Source organism: Entamoeba histolytica, genomic scaffold, assembly GCF_000208925.1.
Source record: "Entamoeba histolytica HM-1:IMSS scf_1104750517173 genomic scaffold, whole genome shotgun sequence".
In the NCBI taxonomy this organism is placed as follows: domain Eukaryota; phylum Evosea; order Mastigamoebida; family Endamoebidae; genus Entamoeba; species Entamoeba histolytica.
In genome coordinates, this window is record NW_001915016.1 from 950 (window position 1) to 22,356 (window position 21,407).

Below are 21,407 nucleotides of genomic sequence, written 5' to 3' on the forward strand. Positions count from 1 at the left end.
CATTTTCCTTTGGTTATTTCATTTATCATTATTATTGTTATTGTTATACCATTTATTGTTATTGACATTCATTCTTTTATATGATATTGAATTTTTATGACTTGGTTGTTTTTCTTTACAACACATATTTATTATTACACAATATCCATTGTATTAAAATTTGATGTATTTCTTGTATTGGAAAAGGATGTCAATAAAATAAAATAAAGAATTAGAAATATAAATAAATCTTATACTATTTAATTTAATAACAAAAAAATAAAAAAAATAAAAAATTACTACAAAAAACTAAAAAAAAACAAAATTTATATAAAATGGAAATGAAAATTAATTCTGTTATTCTTAATAATTTAAGGAAATTAGAACAACATAATAATAATAAGTCATTTCCATTAAAACTTAATATAATTATTGTTTATGATTCAAATCCAAAAGACTCTTCATTATATTATGATCTTCTTCAAACATTAATGAAATCAATTATTTCTTCATATAAATTACCATTAAATTATTTAAAACAAACAGAACAAATTGCATTAAAAGAATTTATTAATGATCCATTTGCGTGTGTAATAAGTGTTATTTTAATAGCATCAAATAATATTAATCAATATAATTTTTGTGGTTCATCAATGATATTTTATCCAACATTAGAAGAACAACCTCCATGTTTAAATTCATTAATAAAAAAAATTAATAATATTCCATTTTATCTTAATTATCCAATTATTATTATTCCTCATAAAATTACTCTTTCACCTGTTCTTCCTAAACATACAGGTATTGTTAAAATTAAAACATTCACTGAAGTACTTTCTTCTTTTAATTATGCTTTTTATTGGGCTTTAACAACAATAAAACCCTTTCCATTAATTACTTCTTCTTCTTTATCAAAATTTCTTTATTCATTAAAACCACAATTACCAACATTATATTCTGACTCAATACCAAATGATCCATCAAGTTATATTTCTTCATATAATGCTTTTATAGAAACAATAATCTTTTTTATTACTGATGAATCAACAATACAATTATTTGAAATTGAACCATGGTTTATTAATGAAAAAAAATACCCATTAATGAGTAATATTATTAATAATAAATTACATTATATTTCTTCTATTCAACTTGCTTTAAAAAAATATTTATTACCTTCTTCTAATTGGCCAATTAATATTCAACCTTCTCATATTATTGAATATGCAAATAAATTATGTGACCCAACACTTCTTTTAAAACAAGAAGAATTCTCATTTATTGTTCCTCAAATTAAAAGAAATGCATTTTTAAATTCTTTAAATGAACAATCGACTATTGATGATTTAATGAAAACAATTATTAATTTCGTTTATAAATGTGCATATTCTTTCATTAATGATATTTCTATTATTATTCCTTCTGTTCCTATTGACAATGAATCGGATTCTGCTTCAACATTAAATCAAATTGAGTATGAGTCTATTACCCATCAATCTTTACTGGAAAAAGAATCAACTAAACCTAAATTTAATTCTATTAATGACCAAATTAAATTTAATAAAAAAAATTGGTTAAGAGAAGGTTTAAAACGTTTAGAATCTATTTCCCCTCAGTCTTTAAAAAATCTTGTTCTTCAAAGAGAATTAGATTATTGGAAAGAAACTGTTGAACTTCTTAAACAAGAATTAAAACAATTAGAAATTAATTAATTTTTATTAATTTTATTGTTATTTTATCATTACTTCATTAAAATTAACTTTTCCTTTTATTCCTTTTTTTTTTCTTATTTTCTTTTTTTATTTAACCATTTTGTTTTATAATTCAATAAAAGTATTATAATAATATTGTATAATTAATGATTATTATTCTGATGATGATGAACTTTCATCACCATTTCCCCATACTATTTGAGTTTTTGGTTTTATTATTTCAAAGTCAGGTTTTGTTAAAAAATTAATTGTAACTTCATTGAATAAATATGATGGATGTTTAAGCAAATTATTAATAAACCTTGTTAAATCTTTTGCTCGTTGTTCAGTAAATTCTGGTTTAAATCTATAACCAGGTATATAATATGATTTAAAAGTATCTCCTGGTAATTTTGGTATTTTTCCCCAATCGTTTGCTTGTGGTGATTGTTTTTGTATTGTTTTTAATTGACTTCTTAATGACTGAAATTGAGAATACCTTCTTTTTACTGAATAATTTCCTGGTGCATATTCTTGATGAGAAGACTATTGGTTTAGATATTGTTTTTTTTTTCTTTAATAACTTATGTTTATAAATAACAAACTCTTGTTGTCACAGTATAGACTGTATATTTTCCTGTTGAGTCTACAACTAATTCTGGAGAACTTACAGTAACTTCAATATATTCTGGTTGATTATATTCAGTACTGTTTACTGCTTCACTTAGGACAGTGTCACATTTTCTTTTCTTTCTAAACTCTTCTTCTTCTTTTAACTGTTTTTCATACTCATCAGATTCAATCTCATTTATTTTCTTTTCTTTTCTTTCTATCTCATTAACTTCTAATGGGTCTAATTTTGACACTTCTGTATTTAATGGTTGTTCTTTTATTTGGGTATCTTTTCTATCATTTAGTTTAATAATATCTTCTTTATTATCTCCCATAACTCAAAAATATCAATTCTCAGTTCGACATATTAGTCTCCAATACTTTTTGTTTTTTTTTTTTGTAGAGCAATAGTTCCAAAATTAACAATAAAACTATTATCAATACTGTGAGATTCTTTCAAGAAATAATGATAAGAATTTATAAAGAATGATAATTTCAACAATGAAAAGAATAAATTAAGAAACTGTTTTAGTAGAATGACAAGATACTGGTAAAACAAAACGAATAGCCAAAATAGTAAGTGTAAGTAATGAGAAGTACAATAAAATAGGAAGAATCCTATTTGCCCATTTAAAGAACAAGTTTGTTAAGCAAGATTTAAAATTATCACCGAAATATGTTAGTCCAAATAATATTCCTGTTCCAAAAGAAAATATAAATGAAATTCCGTTATCAATTGGTGTAAATAAACAACTGCCGATAATTACGAATATACTAAAAATAGCTGAGACAAAGAGTTGGACCCAAACAATTGGATGGTATTTCTCTTTTTGAATAATCATTTGTAAAACCCAAATTGTCATTATTCCTATTAAAGAAGATGAACAACCAATAAATGGTAATTCATAAGCAAATAAATAACTTCCAAATAATGACATTGTTCCACAAACTATATACATAATAAAATACCATGAACTTCCTAATATTCTTTCTACAATAATTCCAAATTTTAATTGAATAATAATTGTAACAATTAATTGAAGAATATTGTTTTGTAAAAAAATTGGAAGTACTAATCTAAAGTATTGATACTCACATTTAATTAATGATAAATTTTTTCCACCAACAATTTTAATTGAATTAGCTGTTGGAATTAATATAGAAGAATTTTTTTCATATTCAAACAATACACTAATAAAAAACCATATTGTTTCAATTGCTGTTATTATAAATGTTACTGAAATAAAAAAATATAAATATCGTTTTAAGTTATCTATTCTACAAATGGGTTGAATAAAACATGGAAAATAAGAATAAAAACATATTTCTTTAATGCTATTCTCATTAGATATTTCTTGTACATTCCCATCAATACCATATAAATAACATTGAGATGGTGAAATAATTATTGATTCTAAATCAAGTGGTATTTCTTGTTTATTATCATTCATTACTTTATCTTTTTTTCCTTTTTTTTTTCAATTCAACTTTTTTTTTCTTATTTCATAAATACAAATTATTATTCTTTTTTTTTTTAATTCTATTGGTTTATATATCATAAATAATTTGATTTTTCCTTCTTTGAAACTAAATCAATAATTATTGAGTTGAAACTTTTATTGAAATAATATAAGGTATATTTTATTAATGAAATTGCGTTGATACAGTTATTATTAAAAATATGTTATTCATGAAACATACACTAAAAATATACTTATAAAGTTTTATTCTTCTTATTGGTATATTGAAAATAAAAAAATATAATTTGTATGAAAATTGTTTGTAAAGTAAAAGAGAAAAAATAAAATAATGAAGTATTTAATAAATAAACAAGAGTATTTTTATTTAATCTTTATATTTAGATATTTTTTGTATATACAATTTATTATATAACTCATTATTCAATTCATATTTATTTGATATAATATTTGAATATGACTATATATATTTTTTTATTACCATCATATTCTTTATATTCTTTATTTATGTTTATTCAATTCATTTACATTCATTTATTTAAAAAAGAAGTATTACAAGAAACACTACAATAATATATAAGAAAAACATTGATAAAAGAAGAACTACATAATAGTCAAGAAATATAAATAATAGAAGAATGAGTGAAAATATGTATTATCTTCCTAGAATGAGATACATCAGTCATCTGATAACAATTATAATAATTATTACCATAACTATCACAGTACTGATGATATGAATCATTTCACTCATCACTTCAATCATAATCATCGTCATAAACACTTTAATAATATTTTCAATAGAAATAAACAATATTATCATAATAGAAATAAACACCATAATAACACACAAAAAGAACCAAATATTAAAACATGATTATATATGTAAACAAATATATAAACACTTATTAATTACATATTTTAATGAATTTGATGCTATTGATTTTAATAATCTTCCAAAATGTATTAATAATGATGAAATGGTTATAACTTACAATAAAGATTTATTTGTTATTGATAATTCATTCCATGATAGAAGACAAGACGCATATTATCAGAATATGAAAGAAAAGAAATGATATATTATAGATGTTGCTATATGTCAAGATATGAATTTAGAGTTAAATTATATTCATAAAATAAATAAGTACAAAAATTTACAAGAAAATAAAATTACAAATAATTTTTCTCAATAACACATGACAAACAATAATAATCAAAAATATGAAAGACTTAACGGTTTATATTTTCAATTCCAGCAATATAATAGAATAAGAATAATCTAATACGAACATATTGGAAATTAAATCTATTACACCAATAGATCATATTGAAGAAATATAAAGAAATACTTCTAAATATCCACAATATCAAATTGTTAAGATGTATATTGTTCGACTTTTTATATTACCATTTTGTATAGACATTTAATAATTTGTCATTATGTTAAAATTCTTAATAAATAATATTCATCTTAATGAATTTGACATATATTAAATGAAATTTTAATTGACTAATAATTAATTTATAATACACAAAAATAAACAAAATATAAAGAGAGTAAAAGAAGAAGAATGAGAAGTGAATAAACTTTTTATATTCATTTCTATGTGGTTTTATAAATGAAGAAAGACTATAAGAATAAAATAAAAATAATATAAAAGTATAATAATAAAAAGAAGAAAACTACAATTTATTTCCTTTATAATAACTAAATTATTATTAACACTGAATATAAGACACTTCCAAGCTACAGTTATATATTTTTTTAAAGAATTATTAGATTTAAATTAAGTTATTAAATAAAACAGTCTATAAAAAACATAAAAATAAATTAATTAAAGAACCTTCTTTTCTTTCTTCTATTGTAGTTTTTAAACTACTTTTGGAATGAATAATTCTTTAATTTTATAAGCACTGACATATCATTTTAAAGGTTATTTAACACCAATACTTTCACTTTTAAGAAAAATAAAACAAAGTTATTTGCTTCAAACTTCTTGAGGATAGTTAGGGTTGGATATGCTATTGGAGTTGGTAAATTTATAAAAGAATTTACAAAAAATTTCCAGAGTCGTCAGAACATAAAATCTTAAGACTCAAAAATTTGATAGAAGAAAAAGTATATGTTCAATAACTGTAAGATGAAAACTTCAAAAGAAATTCCATTCAAAAACACCAAGAATAACTGAGAAATAATAACTCCACACTCCAAAATAAGTCATTATTAATATTAATTTATTTAAAATTATATTCTTTTTGAATTGACTTGTCAACCGAAAAAAGAAAGATACAAATCATCAAAACGTTTTGTCAACGTCACTTAGAAATAATCTGTGTTTTTAAAGTCGATCACAAACTATTTGTTTGTAAATAATAATGCAAAATATTACTATCAACACACCAAGAAAGAGAATTTATCACAATATCCTTGAAACTATTGGAGGTACTCCTTTAGTTGAATTACATGGAGTAACAGACCATCCTTCTATTAAAAAAAATACAAAAATTCTTGTTAAGTTAGAATGTTTCAATCCAATGTCATCAGTTAAAGACCGTGTTGGATTTAATATTATTTATCAAGCTATTAAAGATGGAAGATTAAAACCAGGAATGGAAATTATTGAAGCTACTTCTGGAAATACAGGAATTGGATTATGTCAAGCTGGTGCTGTTTTTGGATATCCAGTGAATATTGTCATGCCGTCAACAATGTCAGTTGAAAGACAAATGATTATGAAAGCATTTGGAGCTAATTTAGTTCTTTCAGATGGAACAAAAGGAATGCCAGGAGCTATTGCAAAATATGAAGAACTTATCAAACAACACCCAAATAAATATTTTCCAGCTAATCAATTTGGTAATCCAGATAATACTGCAGCCCATGTTTATACAGCAAATGAAATTTGGGAAGATACAAACGGAGAAGTTGATATTATTGTTTCTGCTGTTGGTACTGCAGGAACTGTTATAGGAGTTGGTGAGAATTTGAAGAAAAAGAAAAAGGGAGTTAAGGTTGTTGCTGTAGAGCCAGCAGAATCAGCAGTTTTATCAGGAAAACCAAAAGGACCACATGGAATTCAAGGAATTGGAGCAGGATTTGTTACAGATATTTATAAGAAAGAAGTTGTTGATGAAATAACACCAATTAAAACACAAGACGCATGGAAAATGGCAAGAGCAGTAGTTAAATATGATGGAATTATGTGTGGAATGTCAAGTGGTGCAGCAATTTTAGCAGGATTAAAAGAAGCAGGAAAAGTAGAAAATGAAGGAAAAACGATCGTTATAATCTTACCAGATTGTGGTGAACGATATTTGTCAACCGACTTATATAAAACAATTGAAGAAGGAACAAAACAACAAGTATTAGACTCATTATTACTTTAAATAATTTTGAATTATTTTTGAATTAATTAAAAATGCAAATGATTAATTTTCTTTTAACAAATAAAATCAATTAAGAAATTTAAAATAATGAATATTCAGTCATATCAACATCATTGTTTTCTTCATCACTTTGTACCCAACAAAGGAAGTGTGTAATTCTATGAGCTTCATTATAAAATTCTAATGGAATACCAGCTTTAAGAGTATATTCAATATTAACAGTAAATTTAGAAGTAGATAATGAATAATTCCAACTTCCTTTTTCTGGAATTAAAAAGAATCCATTAATTTTTTCTGAAACAATAAGTGGTTGTTTTACTCCTAATTCTTCAGTACAATTATTTTGTAATGTAATTAGACTATCACTATTTTGTTTACCAAACTCTCTTCCAATTTCATTAAATGAATATCCTTCAATTCCAATTGCACCTTCTCCAATACCAATACAAATACATTGTCCATCAATATTATAATGTTCTTGTATTAATGAATTCATTACAGCATCATATACTGTTAACTTAGGTTCACCAGAACAAGTATGAATCCATCCAATTGCTTTCATATTATGAAGTTCCTCATGTTGTGGGCAATGTTGAGCAAATACAATATATTTATTTGTGGCATATTGAGGAACTAAAACACAACATTGAACTTCCATAATTCCTTTATTTTTTGTACTTTCTTGACCAAATAAAATTCCACCAATTTCAATTTTGGTGTCTGCAATTTGAATAATTCCTTTAATAATATTTTTAGGAATAACAATAGGATTTCCTTCTCCTTCATTTTCAACAAATAAATTATTCATTTTATCAAGTAATTTACTTGCTTCAATAGCTCTTTGTCTCCAATTTTGAGTTGCAGCAAATACTTTTTGTTCATAAGGAGTACTTGTTGTTACAGTCATAGTTTCTTGTAATTTATTTTGTGTTTTTGTTGTTACAGTAATTCCTTGTTGAATATTCTTTTCTCCTTCAATTTCTAAAACTTGTTGTCTTTCAGCAGAAGGTGTTTGAATATGCATTCCAAGAATAATATCTCTAACTTCATTTTGAGTTAAACTACTTGCACTGATATTATTCTTTTTGGCATATTCTCCAATAATTAAATCTTTTATTTTAATTTCAATTTCTTTCCATTCATCATCACTATATGTTGGCCATTGGTGTTGTGGTTTAATTGAAATAGTTGGATTTGGAAGAAGAATTTTTTTAGCTTTAACAGGATTTATTCCAAGTCCTCTTAATAATAATACAGCTCTATGAAATGCAGTATATGAACTAACAGTTTCTAACCAATCATCATACATATTAAACATTAATAACATTGATTCAGTAGCTTTGTTAACAGCATCTTTAACTTTTTCCATTTGCATAATTTCACCAAATGGTAATGCTATTTCACTTCCTTTTAATAAAATATTTGGAAAATCAATCATATGAGTTTCTAATGGGTCTAACATTCCTCTTAATGATACAATAATTTGTTTAGGTTGTTCTTCAATTGGTAATGCTCGTACTAATTTAACAACCTCCTCTGCAGATTTCCAATGTTTTAATTGACCAATACGTTTTTGTCCTTCCCATTCTGATGAATGAATAATTTTTAAATGAACACCTCCAGTTCTTGGATTAAATATAAAGATACATCCATTTAATGGTTTAGTAATGTGATTTCCTTCAAATGTTTTATGAGTTGTAACTCGATAGATATTACTATGATCAACAAACCAAATAATTTGATTTGTAAATAATTCACCATAATTTGTTATAGATAATGATGGATTAGTTGGTTCACTAGAATATAATTGAAGTGCCTTTCTAATACGTTCTCTTAATACAAATAATGCAATATTACATTTAAGTATTTTAGCTAATGCTTTTTGTAATAAATCTTTCATTCCAGGAATCCAATTTCCATATGCAGAATATGTATTATAAGCTAAATCAAAAGCAATAATAACACCAGTTTGAGAAGGATATAAACAATTATTATCATTTATATAACTTTCATATTTTTGTCTTGCATAACTTTCAATATTATGTTGATCAAAATCACCCCAACGTAATTGTACATCAATCCAATATTTATTTGTATGAATTCCATTTAAGATATTTTTATTATCAGTTAGCATTGAAGGTTTTCCAGTTTCCCATTCATTCATTCCAAATAATGTAATATCTGCACAAGAAGAATTCATTTTATATGACTTTCTTGGATGAATTGTTTCTTTTTGAACTCTATCAACATCTAATTCATTACTTTCTTGATCAAATACTTGACATAAATCCATAACAATACTTTCATGTATTTTTTGCCATAAATGTGCTCTAAATATTTGAATTAAACTAATTTTTAATGTTGGGATTTTTCCTTGCATAAATATTCCTGTTAAATCTAACTGCGTTTCAAATCCAACATATACACTTCCTCTATTTATTGTTGGTGACCACCATAATGTAAATCTTCTATTTGGAATTTGATTTAATCCACTTCTTTGTGCATTAGTTAATTTTTTATATTTCATTGATTCTTCAAACCCACTTGATTTCTCCCAAAATAATCCTTCCCATGTAGGAAAGAATGTAGCTCTAAATAGTGTGTGTTCTAAAATTCCTTCTACTCCTCCTAAAGCCTGAATCATATCACTTCTATAATTATTAAGATTCCACAATTTTCCATCATGTCTTTGATGTGTCCACCAAAATGGATTTAATTTTTGAATTTGGTATCGTTTAAACTCTGTTCTAATACGCCATCCTTTATCATATGCTAATGTATGTTTATCTTGTTGAAACAATGTATTAATTCTGGGAATTCCTTTATCCCAAGAATCCTCTAAATCTTCTAATGTTAGTCTTCTATTTTCTTCAATAGCTTCTTTTCTTTTTTGTGCATATTCCATCCATACTCTTTGAGAATCTTTAAATTCTGTTTCCCATGGAAGAATATATCTAAATAAATTAGGAATTAATTGGTCTTCATCATGACTCATTCCAGCTCTAAATGCTTGAATACCAACATCAGTTTGTCTACTCCATTTAAAGTCTGATTGTGGAATTAAAACATGTCCCATAGAAAGCATTCCAAGTCCACCAAGTTCTTTTGGAGTATAAAATACAACTGGTGGAAATCTATTAGGCATTTTTGAATTTAATCCTATTTTAATTCTTGTTTGTATTTTATTTTCACATTTAACTAAAACATCAAGTAATTCTTGTGTATGAATAGTAGCTTCTCTAAAATACATCATTAATCCAATCAACGCAGTATTCCATTTATTTACTACTCTTGTAAATGTAGTAGCACTTGATGACATTAAAATTTGTCTAATTCTATTATCAAATTTCATAATTTCTTCTTTACTTACTTTTAAATATGCATTTGCTGTTTTTTCCATTGTTTCATTATTAGTAAGTGCCCATGCATCTTCTTTAATGCTAAACTCTTCTTCTTGACTTCTACATTTTGGAAGAATACGAATTTCAAATCCACACATAGTAAATAAAACATTTGGATTATCTTTTGAATAAACTGTAACACATGAATCTTCCCAATTAAGAGTAGTTAATGAACGTGGCAATCTATTCTTTAACTCCCAAAATACGGCACGTCCTAAATTTACATCATGTCTCATTAATCTCATTCTACAATCTTTTGGCCAACACTTTTTATTATTATAATTTATTGAATTTTCATTATTTGGATCTGGATGTTCTATTAATAATTTTTCTATTAATTCTTTACTTTCTTCTTCAGTAAATCTTAATACCATATAAAATTTATCAATATATCTTGTGTACATTCTAATTGGATGATGTTCTTCAATTTCTTTTGTTTTAAATGTTAAATAATCATTTGGCTGATTTGCAGTACCTGCAATTTCGAATGCTCTTCTTGGTCCAAGTAATAAAATATCTAAGATTAATCCATAATATTGAATAACAAAACTACTAAATGCTAATCCTTCTATTAACCCATAAGAATTTACATGCATCATATCTTTGTAAGCCAAAGTTATGTTATTTTTTGCAGTAATATAATCTGCTAATAAAGGATCCATAATTAATCTTAATAATCTATTTAATAATGTTAAATCAACTTTCTTAAACATTTTATCATAATTTGATTCTACAATAACATTACATTCTCCATTTTCAACATTCCATATATTTGTTAAATTATTCATTCCATTACAAAACTTATATACTAATAATGGTGCTGGTTCAGTATCTGATGGTTTTATCCAATTAGGGAATAAATGTCTTTTATCTCCTTCATACCATAAATATTGATCAAGATATGCATCTGCAATTTTTTCCATTGGATCAAAATCATAATTTGGAATTAAATGGGTGTACATATCAACAAATTCAATTTTAACTTCTTTAAATGTTCTTTGAGTTAATAATTGTCTTTTAATTCTAAGTAAAAATTCATGTGGATTATCAAATGCTTGTTCAATTAATCCTAATTCTTCTCTTTGACTTTGATTAATTCTTGTTTTAGTACTAAATGATTCTTTTAAATTTTCTAATGCTAAAACAAGTAATTTAGTATCATATTTATAATTACTTGGTGGAAATGGAATTGGTTGAAATTGTTGATTTTCAAGCCATTGAACTGTAGTTGTTAATATAGCTACTCCTTCTTCACTTGTTAAATAAGGTCCATCTTTTAAATAATTAAATTGCCTTTCTTGTTCTCCTTTTAACCATAACCTTGTTAATCTTCCAAGATTTTTTTTACTAACTGTCTTATCTGCAGTACATCCTCTTTTAGTCCTTTCTCTAGTATAATGTGCAACATCTGTCCACCAATCGGCTTTCTTTTTTACATATCGTAGAATCATAGCTTCAATTGGTTCTGGTAATCCAGGAACTTTCCATGGAATATTTGCTTTCCAACATCTCCATGCTTCACTAAGATGTTGCATAATTGTTTTAGCTTTATTACTTTTAATTCCTTCAGGCATAATTTCATTAATTTCATGTAATACAGCAGCTCTTAATTCAATATCAAATCCACTTTCAACCCTTTGTTTAGTAATAGTTTTGGCTATTGCTTTAGCTTTTCTACCTTCAAATTGTCGAGCAAGAAGATTTCCTAACCATCGTTCTAAAATTGGAATTAACCCTCTTAATAAAAAGATCCATACTCTCCACATTGGTGCCCAAAATCCTATTCCAGGTCCTTTTTCAATAGAGTTTGTATTAAATCGATAATAAATAATATGTTTTAAATCTTTACACATTCTTATTTGTTGAATAACTTTATATTTATAACGATACATTCCTGTAAGTGTTCCAATATGACTAAATATATATTGAATTCCATCAGCAAGAGTATATGAATCAACTCTTCCAAGTCTGTATTGGCAATGAGCATCAACAACAATTTTAGTCATTTTTAATATTTCTCTTATTAAATGAAATGAATTACCGAATCGTGATTTTTTTCTTTCTTTTGTTGTTAATGTTCTTACAGGTTTAATATTAAAATTATAATCTAAATGAAGAAAATCTACATTCTTTCTATGAATAAGAAGATTAAGAATATTATATCCTTGTCTAATTACTTGTAATCCTGCCTCAACCCAATCTAATTTCGTGTGATAAAAGAAATGTGTCTCATCCAACGCTGCAAAGAAATTTCTTTTACAGAGAGATTTTGGTGGTTTCTTTTGTAATTCATTAATAACATAACATTTTAATAATTTTTGATAACTTACTCTTACTTTAACAGGATAATTCTTTTGAATATGTTCTAAATACCATCCTTTAATCAATGGAACATCTTGTGCTCTTCTAGTTACTCCATATTTATTATTAAATGGATATTGTGCATTAATTAAATTTAAACCATCTTTTATTTTTTCATTGTCAAGTTCAATTGTATTACCAAATGCAACAACATCATCATAAAATTCAATTGTTTCATCATCATCTTCTTCCATTTCTTGAGTTTCATACCAATCATTTTTCCACTCGATTGGATTAAGTAATGAATCAAAATAATAAGAGGGTAATGTTGGGTCATCTGGTTTAACAATCATTTGCATTGGATAATGATAAGGAATAATATGAACTTCTCTTGGACGATTAGCATATAAATTAGGATAAGCCACTTTATATTCGGTACGAATAATTCTTCTGATAATAAGTTTATTAATATCATCGAATTCACTCCAGTCTTCATCATCATTAGTATCTCTAAATAATGGTTCAAATTTTGGTCCTCCAATTAATGTACAATTTAATGCCTTTGCATTAAAAAAAGATTCTTTGTTAAATAAATAATAATAATTCATATCTGTAATATCACCAAGTAATCGTTCTGACAATCTGTGTAATGTACTTAATTGTTCAATATTTAATTTCCAACGTTTATAACTTGTCCCATTTACATTATGGCTATGAACTAATGGTTTTGAATCATAAAACCATTCCATAACTGATTTATCTTCTATTCCATCTAATTCTAGTCGAATACTTGGTATTGGGTCTACATCAAGAATGTTATCTCCATAGTCCAATGGTGGCTCTTCATCATCAAATGATGGTAATATCATTCTTCTAAAATTCTTTCGGTTTGCCTTTTCATTTCTCATCGCAATCCACATAGTTCCCCATTGTGCAAAATAAATTGGTTCGATAACTTTAGGTATTTCAGTTACAAAGGTAATTGCTCCAGTGATATGATACATAACATCAACCATTTTAATTTCTTCCCATGGCATTGGTATATTCTCTAATAATTTATACACAGCATGAGGTAAAAATTTAAGTGCACCCAAATACACTCTTTTATCTTTACTAAATTTTCTACTTGACATATCCCCATGCTCTTTTACAATTTTCCTGATATGTTCAGGTGGCATGGTAACACTCATCTTCTTCAATAATTTATTGTTTTTTAGTTTTTTTAGGTTTTTAATAACAAAAATATTTTATTGTACTTCTTTACTTTTTTATGGAAAAAGAAAATGTTTTTTATTCTTTCTAGTGCTTTAACTTTTATTCCTTCTTCTTCATATTCTTTTAATTTCATGATGCATTTTATTCTGTACAATTTCATTGACTAAATCTTCTAGTCTATTGATTTTATTTAGGATTTCTTTTATTTCATCATTTTTATCTCTTATTATTTTATTTTGGAGATAAAAGTGCATACTCATTGAAATATTCATACCAACTTGCAGTTCATGCATTCTAATTCCTGACATTATCCATCTATTATTAATTTCCATTATTAATCGTCAGCTTCTTTTCTTTTCCAGTAGTAATTAATGTTTGAACATTTTTCTATTTTCATTTCTTTTATTTTATTGATGAGAGTGTTAAGGTATTCTTCATCAATTTCTGTAGAGTTATTCTTTAATATGATGTTTTTTATTATTGAATTACACTCTACTCTTCTTTCTATTATATCATTTACTTTCAATTTAATGTATTGTTTAGTATTTTCTTTTATTTTATGTGATATTTTAATATATTTAATATATTCTTTTTCATTATTGACATTGATGTTTATCACTTTTATTATATTTTCTATTTGTTCCCATCTTATTTTCTTATATAATTTCTTATTTAACCAATTAATTCCAAAACAATACAACACTTCAATTAAAATTCTATTTCTTTCTTTTGTTGTATTTCTTGTCTGATTATCATCTCTTGTTTGTTATTTATTATTTTTTGAAATTTTACATATTTCTTTCATTTCTTTGATTGGATTTTTGTTTTTAATTTCTTCTTCATTTATTTTAATGTTTTTTCTTCAATATCTTTTGTCTTTTTCTTTAATTTCTTCTTTATTCTTTTATTTATCTTATTCTTTCTGATTGAATATACTTCTTGTTGATTATCATACCATCTTTTTCTTTTATCTTCTTACTTTTTGAGTATTTCTTCATACTTTCCTTCATTCCATTCACTTGTTATTCTTTTTATTCTTCTTTGTATCTCATTTATTATTATTCATTCATTGTTATTGTATTATCTTTATTATTATTGTATTTATTTTGTTTTTTATTTGTTTTTCTTTGTATTGTTCATCTTCTAATCCATTTTTCCTTGGTATATCATTTACTTTTATTATCATTATGAAATTTATTACTATTTACATTCATTTTTTTATATTGTATGATATTGATTTTCTGTGTTTTGTTTGATTTACTTTTGTAAGACCGAAATGTTTTACACAATATCCATTGCATTAAAATTTGATGTATTTCCTGCATTGGAAAAAAATCTTCAAATAAAGAAATAAGAAATAATAACATAAATATGTTGATGTATTTTATTATTTCTTTATTTGTTTCTTATTATTTCTATTATCTTATTCATTTTATTCATAATGAATTAATTCAATGAAATAATACAAATAAATTGTTTATTTATTTTATTTTATTTCTATTTTATTCTTATTTCTTTTATTATTTATTAAAAACACCCTCATTGGGTGTGAGTATTTCATTAAATGAAATAAAATAAATCAACATTGAATTATGTCCATTTTTATTTCACCATTTCATTCATTGGCAGATGAACAAAATGACATATTCTTCATTGTTTTGTTTTTATTCTTTTTTATTTCATTTTCAATTATTCAAGATTGAATCATTTCATTTCAATTACTATGATTCGTTTTGGTGTGAAACGTTTTGGATATTGTTTTCCACAAAGTGCTTTTGTTATTCCATTATATTCAAATGAATGTTGACAAAATGAATATGTTTTATAATTTTCTTTATAAACAAGAATATCACTAAATCCAAATTCAAATAAACAATTATCTGATTGATTAAATAAATAAAATGCATATCGTGGATCTTTAATATCAAATTTCATCATTCTTTCCATCCTTCCATTTGATTCTAATGAAAATACAAATGATTTTGAATCATTTATCCAATCATAACCATATTTATCAATTTTCTCATTAACATATCCTCCAAATTTATTTCCATTTGTGTCTTCAATAATAATTATATTTTCTTTATTTATTATTCTTTGATCAAATACTGATGTATTTTTATTCCAATCATCTTTAACTGAATCAAATAATGTATTGTTTATTCTTCTTTCTGTCCATTCTTCTAGTTGTTTAATATACACATTATCCATTTTAATTTAATTTGATATTTATAAGTTCAAAATATTGAAGTTTTAAATAGTTAATACACGTTATTAACATATCAAATCAATTATTATTAAATTGTCATATTAAATATTCCAAGACAGTACATCAAAAACATTACAAATAAAAAAAATAAATTGAAGCAGTGCATCATCAGTTATCTTCTGGTTAATACATTCCATTTGAAAAGGAAATGTATTAATCACTGCATCAAGAATGAAGTGAATTATTATTTATTATAGTATTACTTGTTGAAATAGAAGATTGTGAGTTTTTAAATAAATTAAGATTGGTTGTTATGATGTAAATATATTTGATAATATATGGCATTATCAGAGTGAAATGACATACATATTCATTGTAATGATAAATGAAAGTAAACATAATAATGTGGTAGTAATGAAATACACTCTCTTCATAAAACAAAAAATAAAGGAAATGAGAAGTTTTAATATATATTAAAATGAAAATAAAAATCAAGTAGTAACTTAAATGATTTACATTGATGAAATTTAAAAAGACATCAATTCAATAGAAATATAAGAATGAAGAATAGAAATACACACCTCTTAACAATAATGATGAAAAACTAAATAATAAATGAATAATAAAAATAAATATTCTTTAGACATATGATGTATTATTCTCATATGAATAAAGAACAATAAATAAATAAAAATACTTATTTATCTTCTTTTTAATATTTATATTTTTTATTTATATTGAGGTTTGATTCTATTTGAATTATTATTGAAATATTGATATAATTAAGACGATTGAAATAGTTAATGAATTAATTCATACTATTATTATTGTAATTATTATGATGATTATTCTTATTGTGATAGTAGTTATTATATAAGTATTATATTTTTGTCTATATAATTAATACCCAGTTTCATTCATTCTTCTATCACTTATGTTTCATTGATGATATTGTTTTTTTGCTTCTTTTGATATGAATGAGTTATATTTTTTGTAATATTTCTTGTAATTCCATTTTTGTTAATTTGATTAAATTTATTATCAAAAATTAAATAATAAATTTTTTTAATTGATTTACTTTAATCCTTGGTTTAATGAAAGAAATATCAAAAAAACAAAGAAATGGCATACCAAAAATATCAATTCACTTTATTTTGTTAGTGCTTGTTTACTGATAATATTACTAACTAAGAGTATTGTCTTTTTATAAAATTTTTAGTGTTATACTTCTGTTTTTTTTAATGAGAAACAAAAATTACAAAAACAAAAATTTTTGTTTGTAAAGTTTGTACATAAAGTTTTGTTGTTAGTTTTTTTTACACTGTTGAGAAATGGTTGAGATAGAACACTTTGTATTTTCAATTAATATACAACAATTAATGTGAAGATTTTTACAAAATATCAAAAAAAAATTACTAATAAAACTAAAAAATAATATTCAGATTCTATTAACCTGATATTAATGGAAAAATTAATTAAAAATGACATGATAAATAAGGTGAAAAGACAACTTATTGAGTTAAAAGAAGCCATAAAGAAAGGACAATCTCAAATTGATAAAGAAATAGAAAATTCAATTGAAGGGAAACCTGAAAATACTGAAGTTATTATTGAACAAAAACTAAAAGGAATTGAAGAGATGAAAAAGGTTATTGAAGAATGTGAAAGTTTTATTCATGAAGCAAATGAAATGATACAAAAAGAGGAATTTAATTGCTTTGTTATGAAAAATAAAAAAGAAGAAATTTCCAAAGAAGAAGAATTGAACAAAATGAAAGGATATGCTCAAAGTATTAAAAGAAAAGAAGTTCATGAAGAGTTTGAGAAATGTGATGAGTTTGTAGTTAATCAAAACGAAGACAGTAAAAAAGAAGAAGAAAGGATTATGATTAATCAACTTCAAAATGATTTGATTGAACAAGCACTTACAAAGTTACAAGAATGGAGTAATAAAAATGAGGTTCATGTTTTATTTGATAGTGATTTAAATGAATGGAGTGAGTGTCAAAACACAGAATTATTTAATAGACCAAGTATATTTCTATTTATATTTGATGAAAATAATAATGTCTTTGGGTGGTATTTTCCACAAGGGATAAATGAGAATGGAATTGGAGAATATCAAGAATGTTATCTACAAAAAGGAACAGAAAAAATATTTGAAATACAAAAAATCAAACAAAAAGACATAAAGATCGGAAGAGGTGATTGTATTATTGAAATGAAACAAGGAAATACTATTGAAACACAAATAAACTTTAGTTCTAACAAGAAAACAACATCTTATTGTTATGATTCATTGTTTAATGTAAAACGTATTATTTGTATTCAAATGCTCTGTGATGAATGTTTAGATGTTATACAAGATAACTTACAACAATTACAAGAATGGAGTGGGTTGTATGAATGTAGTAGATTATATGATACATTAGAAGATGGTGAAAATGAAGGAGAAATGAAAGAAAGAATAAATGGAGAGAGTAATATATTTATTATCTGCATAGATGAATATGGGAATGTCTTTGGGTGTTTTATTGAAACAGAAATAGGAGATTCATTACTTTTAAATTCAAGAAATCATTTTTTATTTGCATTTGATAATACTGAAGATTTAAGTGGACATCCTCGTCGATGGAAAATGAAAAAAGAGAGGTTAGGAAAATTAATTTTAGGAGATAATGATATGTTGTTTTCATGTGGTGATGATATTTCACCATTTGGAATGTTAATAATTTTTAAAACTTCATTTAGAAGTAGTTTTTGTGCTAGTTTATCTAATGTATATGAATGTATTAAAGATGATGATTTAAATGGTACATGTTTTAATGATGAAAGGAGAGATACCTTTAAAGTACAACGAGTTATTGTACTTAAAATGAATTAAGAAACATACTTTAAATGATTTAAAAAATAGAAAAATAAAAGTTTATAAAAAGAAGAAACTGATAATTAAATGATAAAATGAAATAATTATAATATTGAACATTTTCTTGGAGTTTTAGGAGGATTTTTTTTTAATATTCTTTGTAATAAAATAGAAAACGCTTTGTCAACATTTTTATTTGTTTTTGCTGATGTTTGAATGCAAGGAGCATTGATTGACTCTGCAAATTGATTTGCTTCTTCAATGTCAATTTTTAAATCTAAATCAATTTTGTTTATAACTACCACAACAACATATTCCTCTTCAGATTTAAATTCTCTTATTAATTCATAAAAATTTGGAAGTTCAGTTAGAGTAAACGGACTATTGCCATTACAAACTAACAAAGCTCCATCACTACTTGTTACATATAATTCTCTTAATGTTTCAAATCGGTCACTTCCACAAGTGTCTTGGATATTTACAGTACAAATAACATCATTAATAATTTTTGTGCAACGCTCCAAATTATCAATTGATGGATTATATTGTGTTATAAAACTCGAATTAATATATCGGTAAATTAATGCAGTTTTTCCAACAGCACCAGATCCAAATACAACAATATTAATTGTTGACGTTAGTTTTTTCATTTTATTTATAACAAAATTTTTCAGTTTTGTTGAGTTTTTTTTAGTAAAATCTCTTTTTCATTTTATGTTTATGTATTTGTATTATATAACTTTTGTCTGTAATTGAGTTATTTAATTGAATAAAAATAACACTTCTAAGATGTTAAGTACTGAAAGACGCAGATTAAATAAATGTCAGGTTTAAGGATGGTAATAATATTACTTAAAAATTATTCTTCAATATTATAATATTATTAAACCATTTTCAATATGAAAATTAATGACAATACACAAAGGCTAATTTATTAGTAAAACAATACCATGAAATTTGTATTGCATTGCCAAACCTTCATAAACATTAATTAAATAAGATTGTTTTAAATAAATAAATAATTAAAATATAATTTCATTATAATTTTATAAATAGATTCTATTTATAAATTTATAAAACCATAATAATTAAAATTAATATCTTAAATTATGTTTCATAAATAAGAAAAAGACTTGATAGAATTAAGTGATGACATGTGTTGAACAATCTCTGAGTTTTGATGACAACTTACCTTCGTCTGATATTTCTTTTTCTTCTTATATTAAAGAAAGTCATAAAATAACAAATAAACAAAATTAAAATAATAAAGCAATTAATTAAGTATTAAATAGAAATACTTTCAATTATTCTTTAGATATTTGAGACTAATTCTATTTAGAAGTTTTCTTCTAAATAGAAAAGAATAAAAAGAAATATACAAAACAAAATTAAAAAATCAAGTTAAATTAAAGTTCATCACAGATTAGAAGAACCAAATTCATAAATCGAGAGAAATCTTCTCTTTTAAAATTTTCATTCTTCACATTCATAGCTTTTTGATAAATAGAACGTGTTAACCCAAGGAAACTTACACACCCCACAAACTGACTTCGTTTGATCTTTTTAGAAAATAGTCCACGTGCATTGGCTCTAATTAATGCTTCACAATTCTTTCTAGTAATATCAAATCCTAATTGAGGAAGTGCAGCCATCATTTCATTTAAATCCATTGTACCACTATGGTCAGCATCAAAGTGTGTAAATGTTTTATCTACTAAATCAACAAATTTCATTAATGCCAAATATTCATAAAATCCAATATTTCCAGATAAGTCCATGTCAAATATTTTCATTAATTTTCTACAAGTATCTTCATCAAGTCTTAATCCTCCAGGAAATTTAGCTGATTTAAGCTCATTCAACTCAAGTGTCCCTGACTTATCCTTGTCTGTCTTTTCAAACCATTCTTGTAATGGTCTAAACTCTTCTATTCTTAAAGACATGCATAATGGATACCACCACTGTTCTTTAATTAATGGGTCTTCTTGAAATGTTTTTGTAATATTTTGAAAGATCCATGCATCTTGAGCAGCTTGAATATCAAATATTGACATGTAATAAACAGTTACTTTTCAAGTTTTAAAGAGACACAAAAGATCCAATCCTCTCATTTCTTGCTCTTTTCTTTAATTTAAACAAAAATTCATATTGTTTTATATAACATAATTTATTAAAAAGTATAACAAAATTTATAAAAATTGAACGAATGAATCAAAAAATAACAAAACTGTGTTATTAGAAGAGTAAGTGAATTTTAATAAAAAA

At 24.4% G+C, this 21,407-nt stretch overlaps 8 protein-coding genes across 8 annotated transcripts, besides 8 other annotated features; 3 read left to right on the forward strand and 5 right to left on the reverse strand.

The window, feature by feature from the left end:
- Positions 1-189: part of a repeat region that runs on past the window's edge.
- Positions 190-314: 125 nt separating this feature from the next.
- On the forward strand, positions 315-1,691 carry EHI_060310 (uncharacterized protein; the record flags this gene model as incomplete). Its single annotated transcript, XM_648157.1, has 1 exon — positions 315-1,691. One exon carries the CDS (start codon positions 315-317, stop codon positions 1,689-1,691), a length of 1,377 nt encoding a protein of 458 aa, XP_653249.1.
- A 153-nt stretch (positions 1,692-1,844) lies between these two features.
- On the reverse strand, positions 1,845-2,617 carry EHI_060320 (PX domain protein; the record flags this gene model as incomplete). Its single annotated transcript, XM_648156.1, has 2 exons — positions 1,845-2,216; positions 2,276-2,617. 2 exons carry the CDS (start codon positions 2,615-2,617, stop codon positions 1,845-1,847), a joined length of 714 nt encoding a protein of 237 aa, XP_653248.1.
- Positions 2,618-2,797: 180 nt separating this feature from the next.
- Positions 2,798-3,733, reverse strand: EHI_060330 (peptidase S54 (rhomboid) family protein; the record flags this gene model as incomplete). The annotated part of the gene is made up of 1 exon (XM_648155.1): positions 2,798-3,733. The coding sequence occupies one exon, from the start codon at positions 3,731-3,733 to the stop codon at positions 2,798-2,800; it is 936 nt and encodes a 311-aa protein (XP_653247.1).
- A 572-nt stretch (positions 3,734-4,305) lies between these two features.
- Positions 4,306-4,637: a repeat region.
- Positions 4,612-4,928: a repeat region.
- Positions 4,898-5,164: a repeat region.
- Positions 5,165-6,139: 975 nt separating this feature from the next.
- Positions 6,140-7,150, forward strand: EHI_060340 (cysteine synthase A, putative; the record flags this gene model as incomplete). Its single annotated transcript, XM_648154.1, has 1 exon — positions 6,140-7,150. The coding sequence occupies one exon, from the start codon at positions 6,140-6,142 to the stop codon at positions 7,148-7,150; it is 1,011 nt and encodes a 336-aa protein (XP_653246.1).
- Positions 7,151-7,229: 79 nt separating this feature from the next.
- Positions 7,230-14,042, reverse strand: EHI_060350 (splicing factor Prp8, putative; the record flags this gene model as incomplete). Its single annotated transcript, XM_648153.1, has 1 exon — positions 7,230-14,042. The coding sequence occupies one exon, from the start codon at positions 14,040-14,042 to the stop codon at positions 7,230-7,232; it is 6,813 nt and encodes a 2,270-aa protein (XP_653245.1).
- A 99-nt stretch (positions 14,043-14,141) lies between these two features.
- Positions 14,142-15,074: a repeat region.
- Positions 14,781-15,405: a repeat region.
- A 1,281-nt stretch (positions 15,406-16,686) lies between these two features.
- Positions 16,687-16,917: a repeat region.
- Positions 16,918-16,992: 75 nt separating this feature from the next.
- Positions 16,993-17,286: a repeat region.
- A 452-nt stretch (positions 17,287-17,738) lies between these two features.
- On the forward strand, positions 17,739-19,160 carry EHI_060360 (uncharacterized protein; the record flags this gene model as incomplete). The annotated part of the gene is made up of 1 exon (XM_648151.2): positions 17,739-19,160. The coding sequence occupies one exon, from the start codon at positions 17,739-17,741 to the stop codon at positions 19,158-19,160; it is 1,422 nt and encodes a 473-aa protein (XP_653243.2).
- An 86-nt stretch (positions 19,161-19,246) lies between these two features.
- Positions 19,247-19,792, reverse strand: EHI_060370 (Ras family GTPase; the record flags this gene model as incomplete). Its single annotated transcript, XM_648150.1, has 1 exon — positions 19,247-19,792. One exon carries the CDS (start codon positions 19,790-19,792, stop codon positions 19,247-19,249), a length of 546 nt encoding a protein of 181 aa, XP_653242.1.
- Positions 19,793-20,548: 756 nt separating this feature from the next.
- EHI_060380 (grainin, putative) lies at positions 20,549-21,196 on the reverse strand (the record flags this gene model as incomplete). The annotated part of the gene is made up of 1 exon (XM_648149.1): positions 20,549-21,196. One exon carries the CDS (start codon positions 21,194-21,196, stop codon positions 20,549-20,551), a length of 648 nt encoding a protein of 215 aa, XP_653241.1.
- Positions 21,197-21,407: the final 211 nt, after the last annotated feature.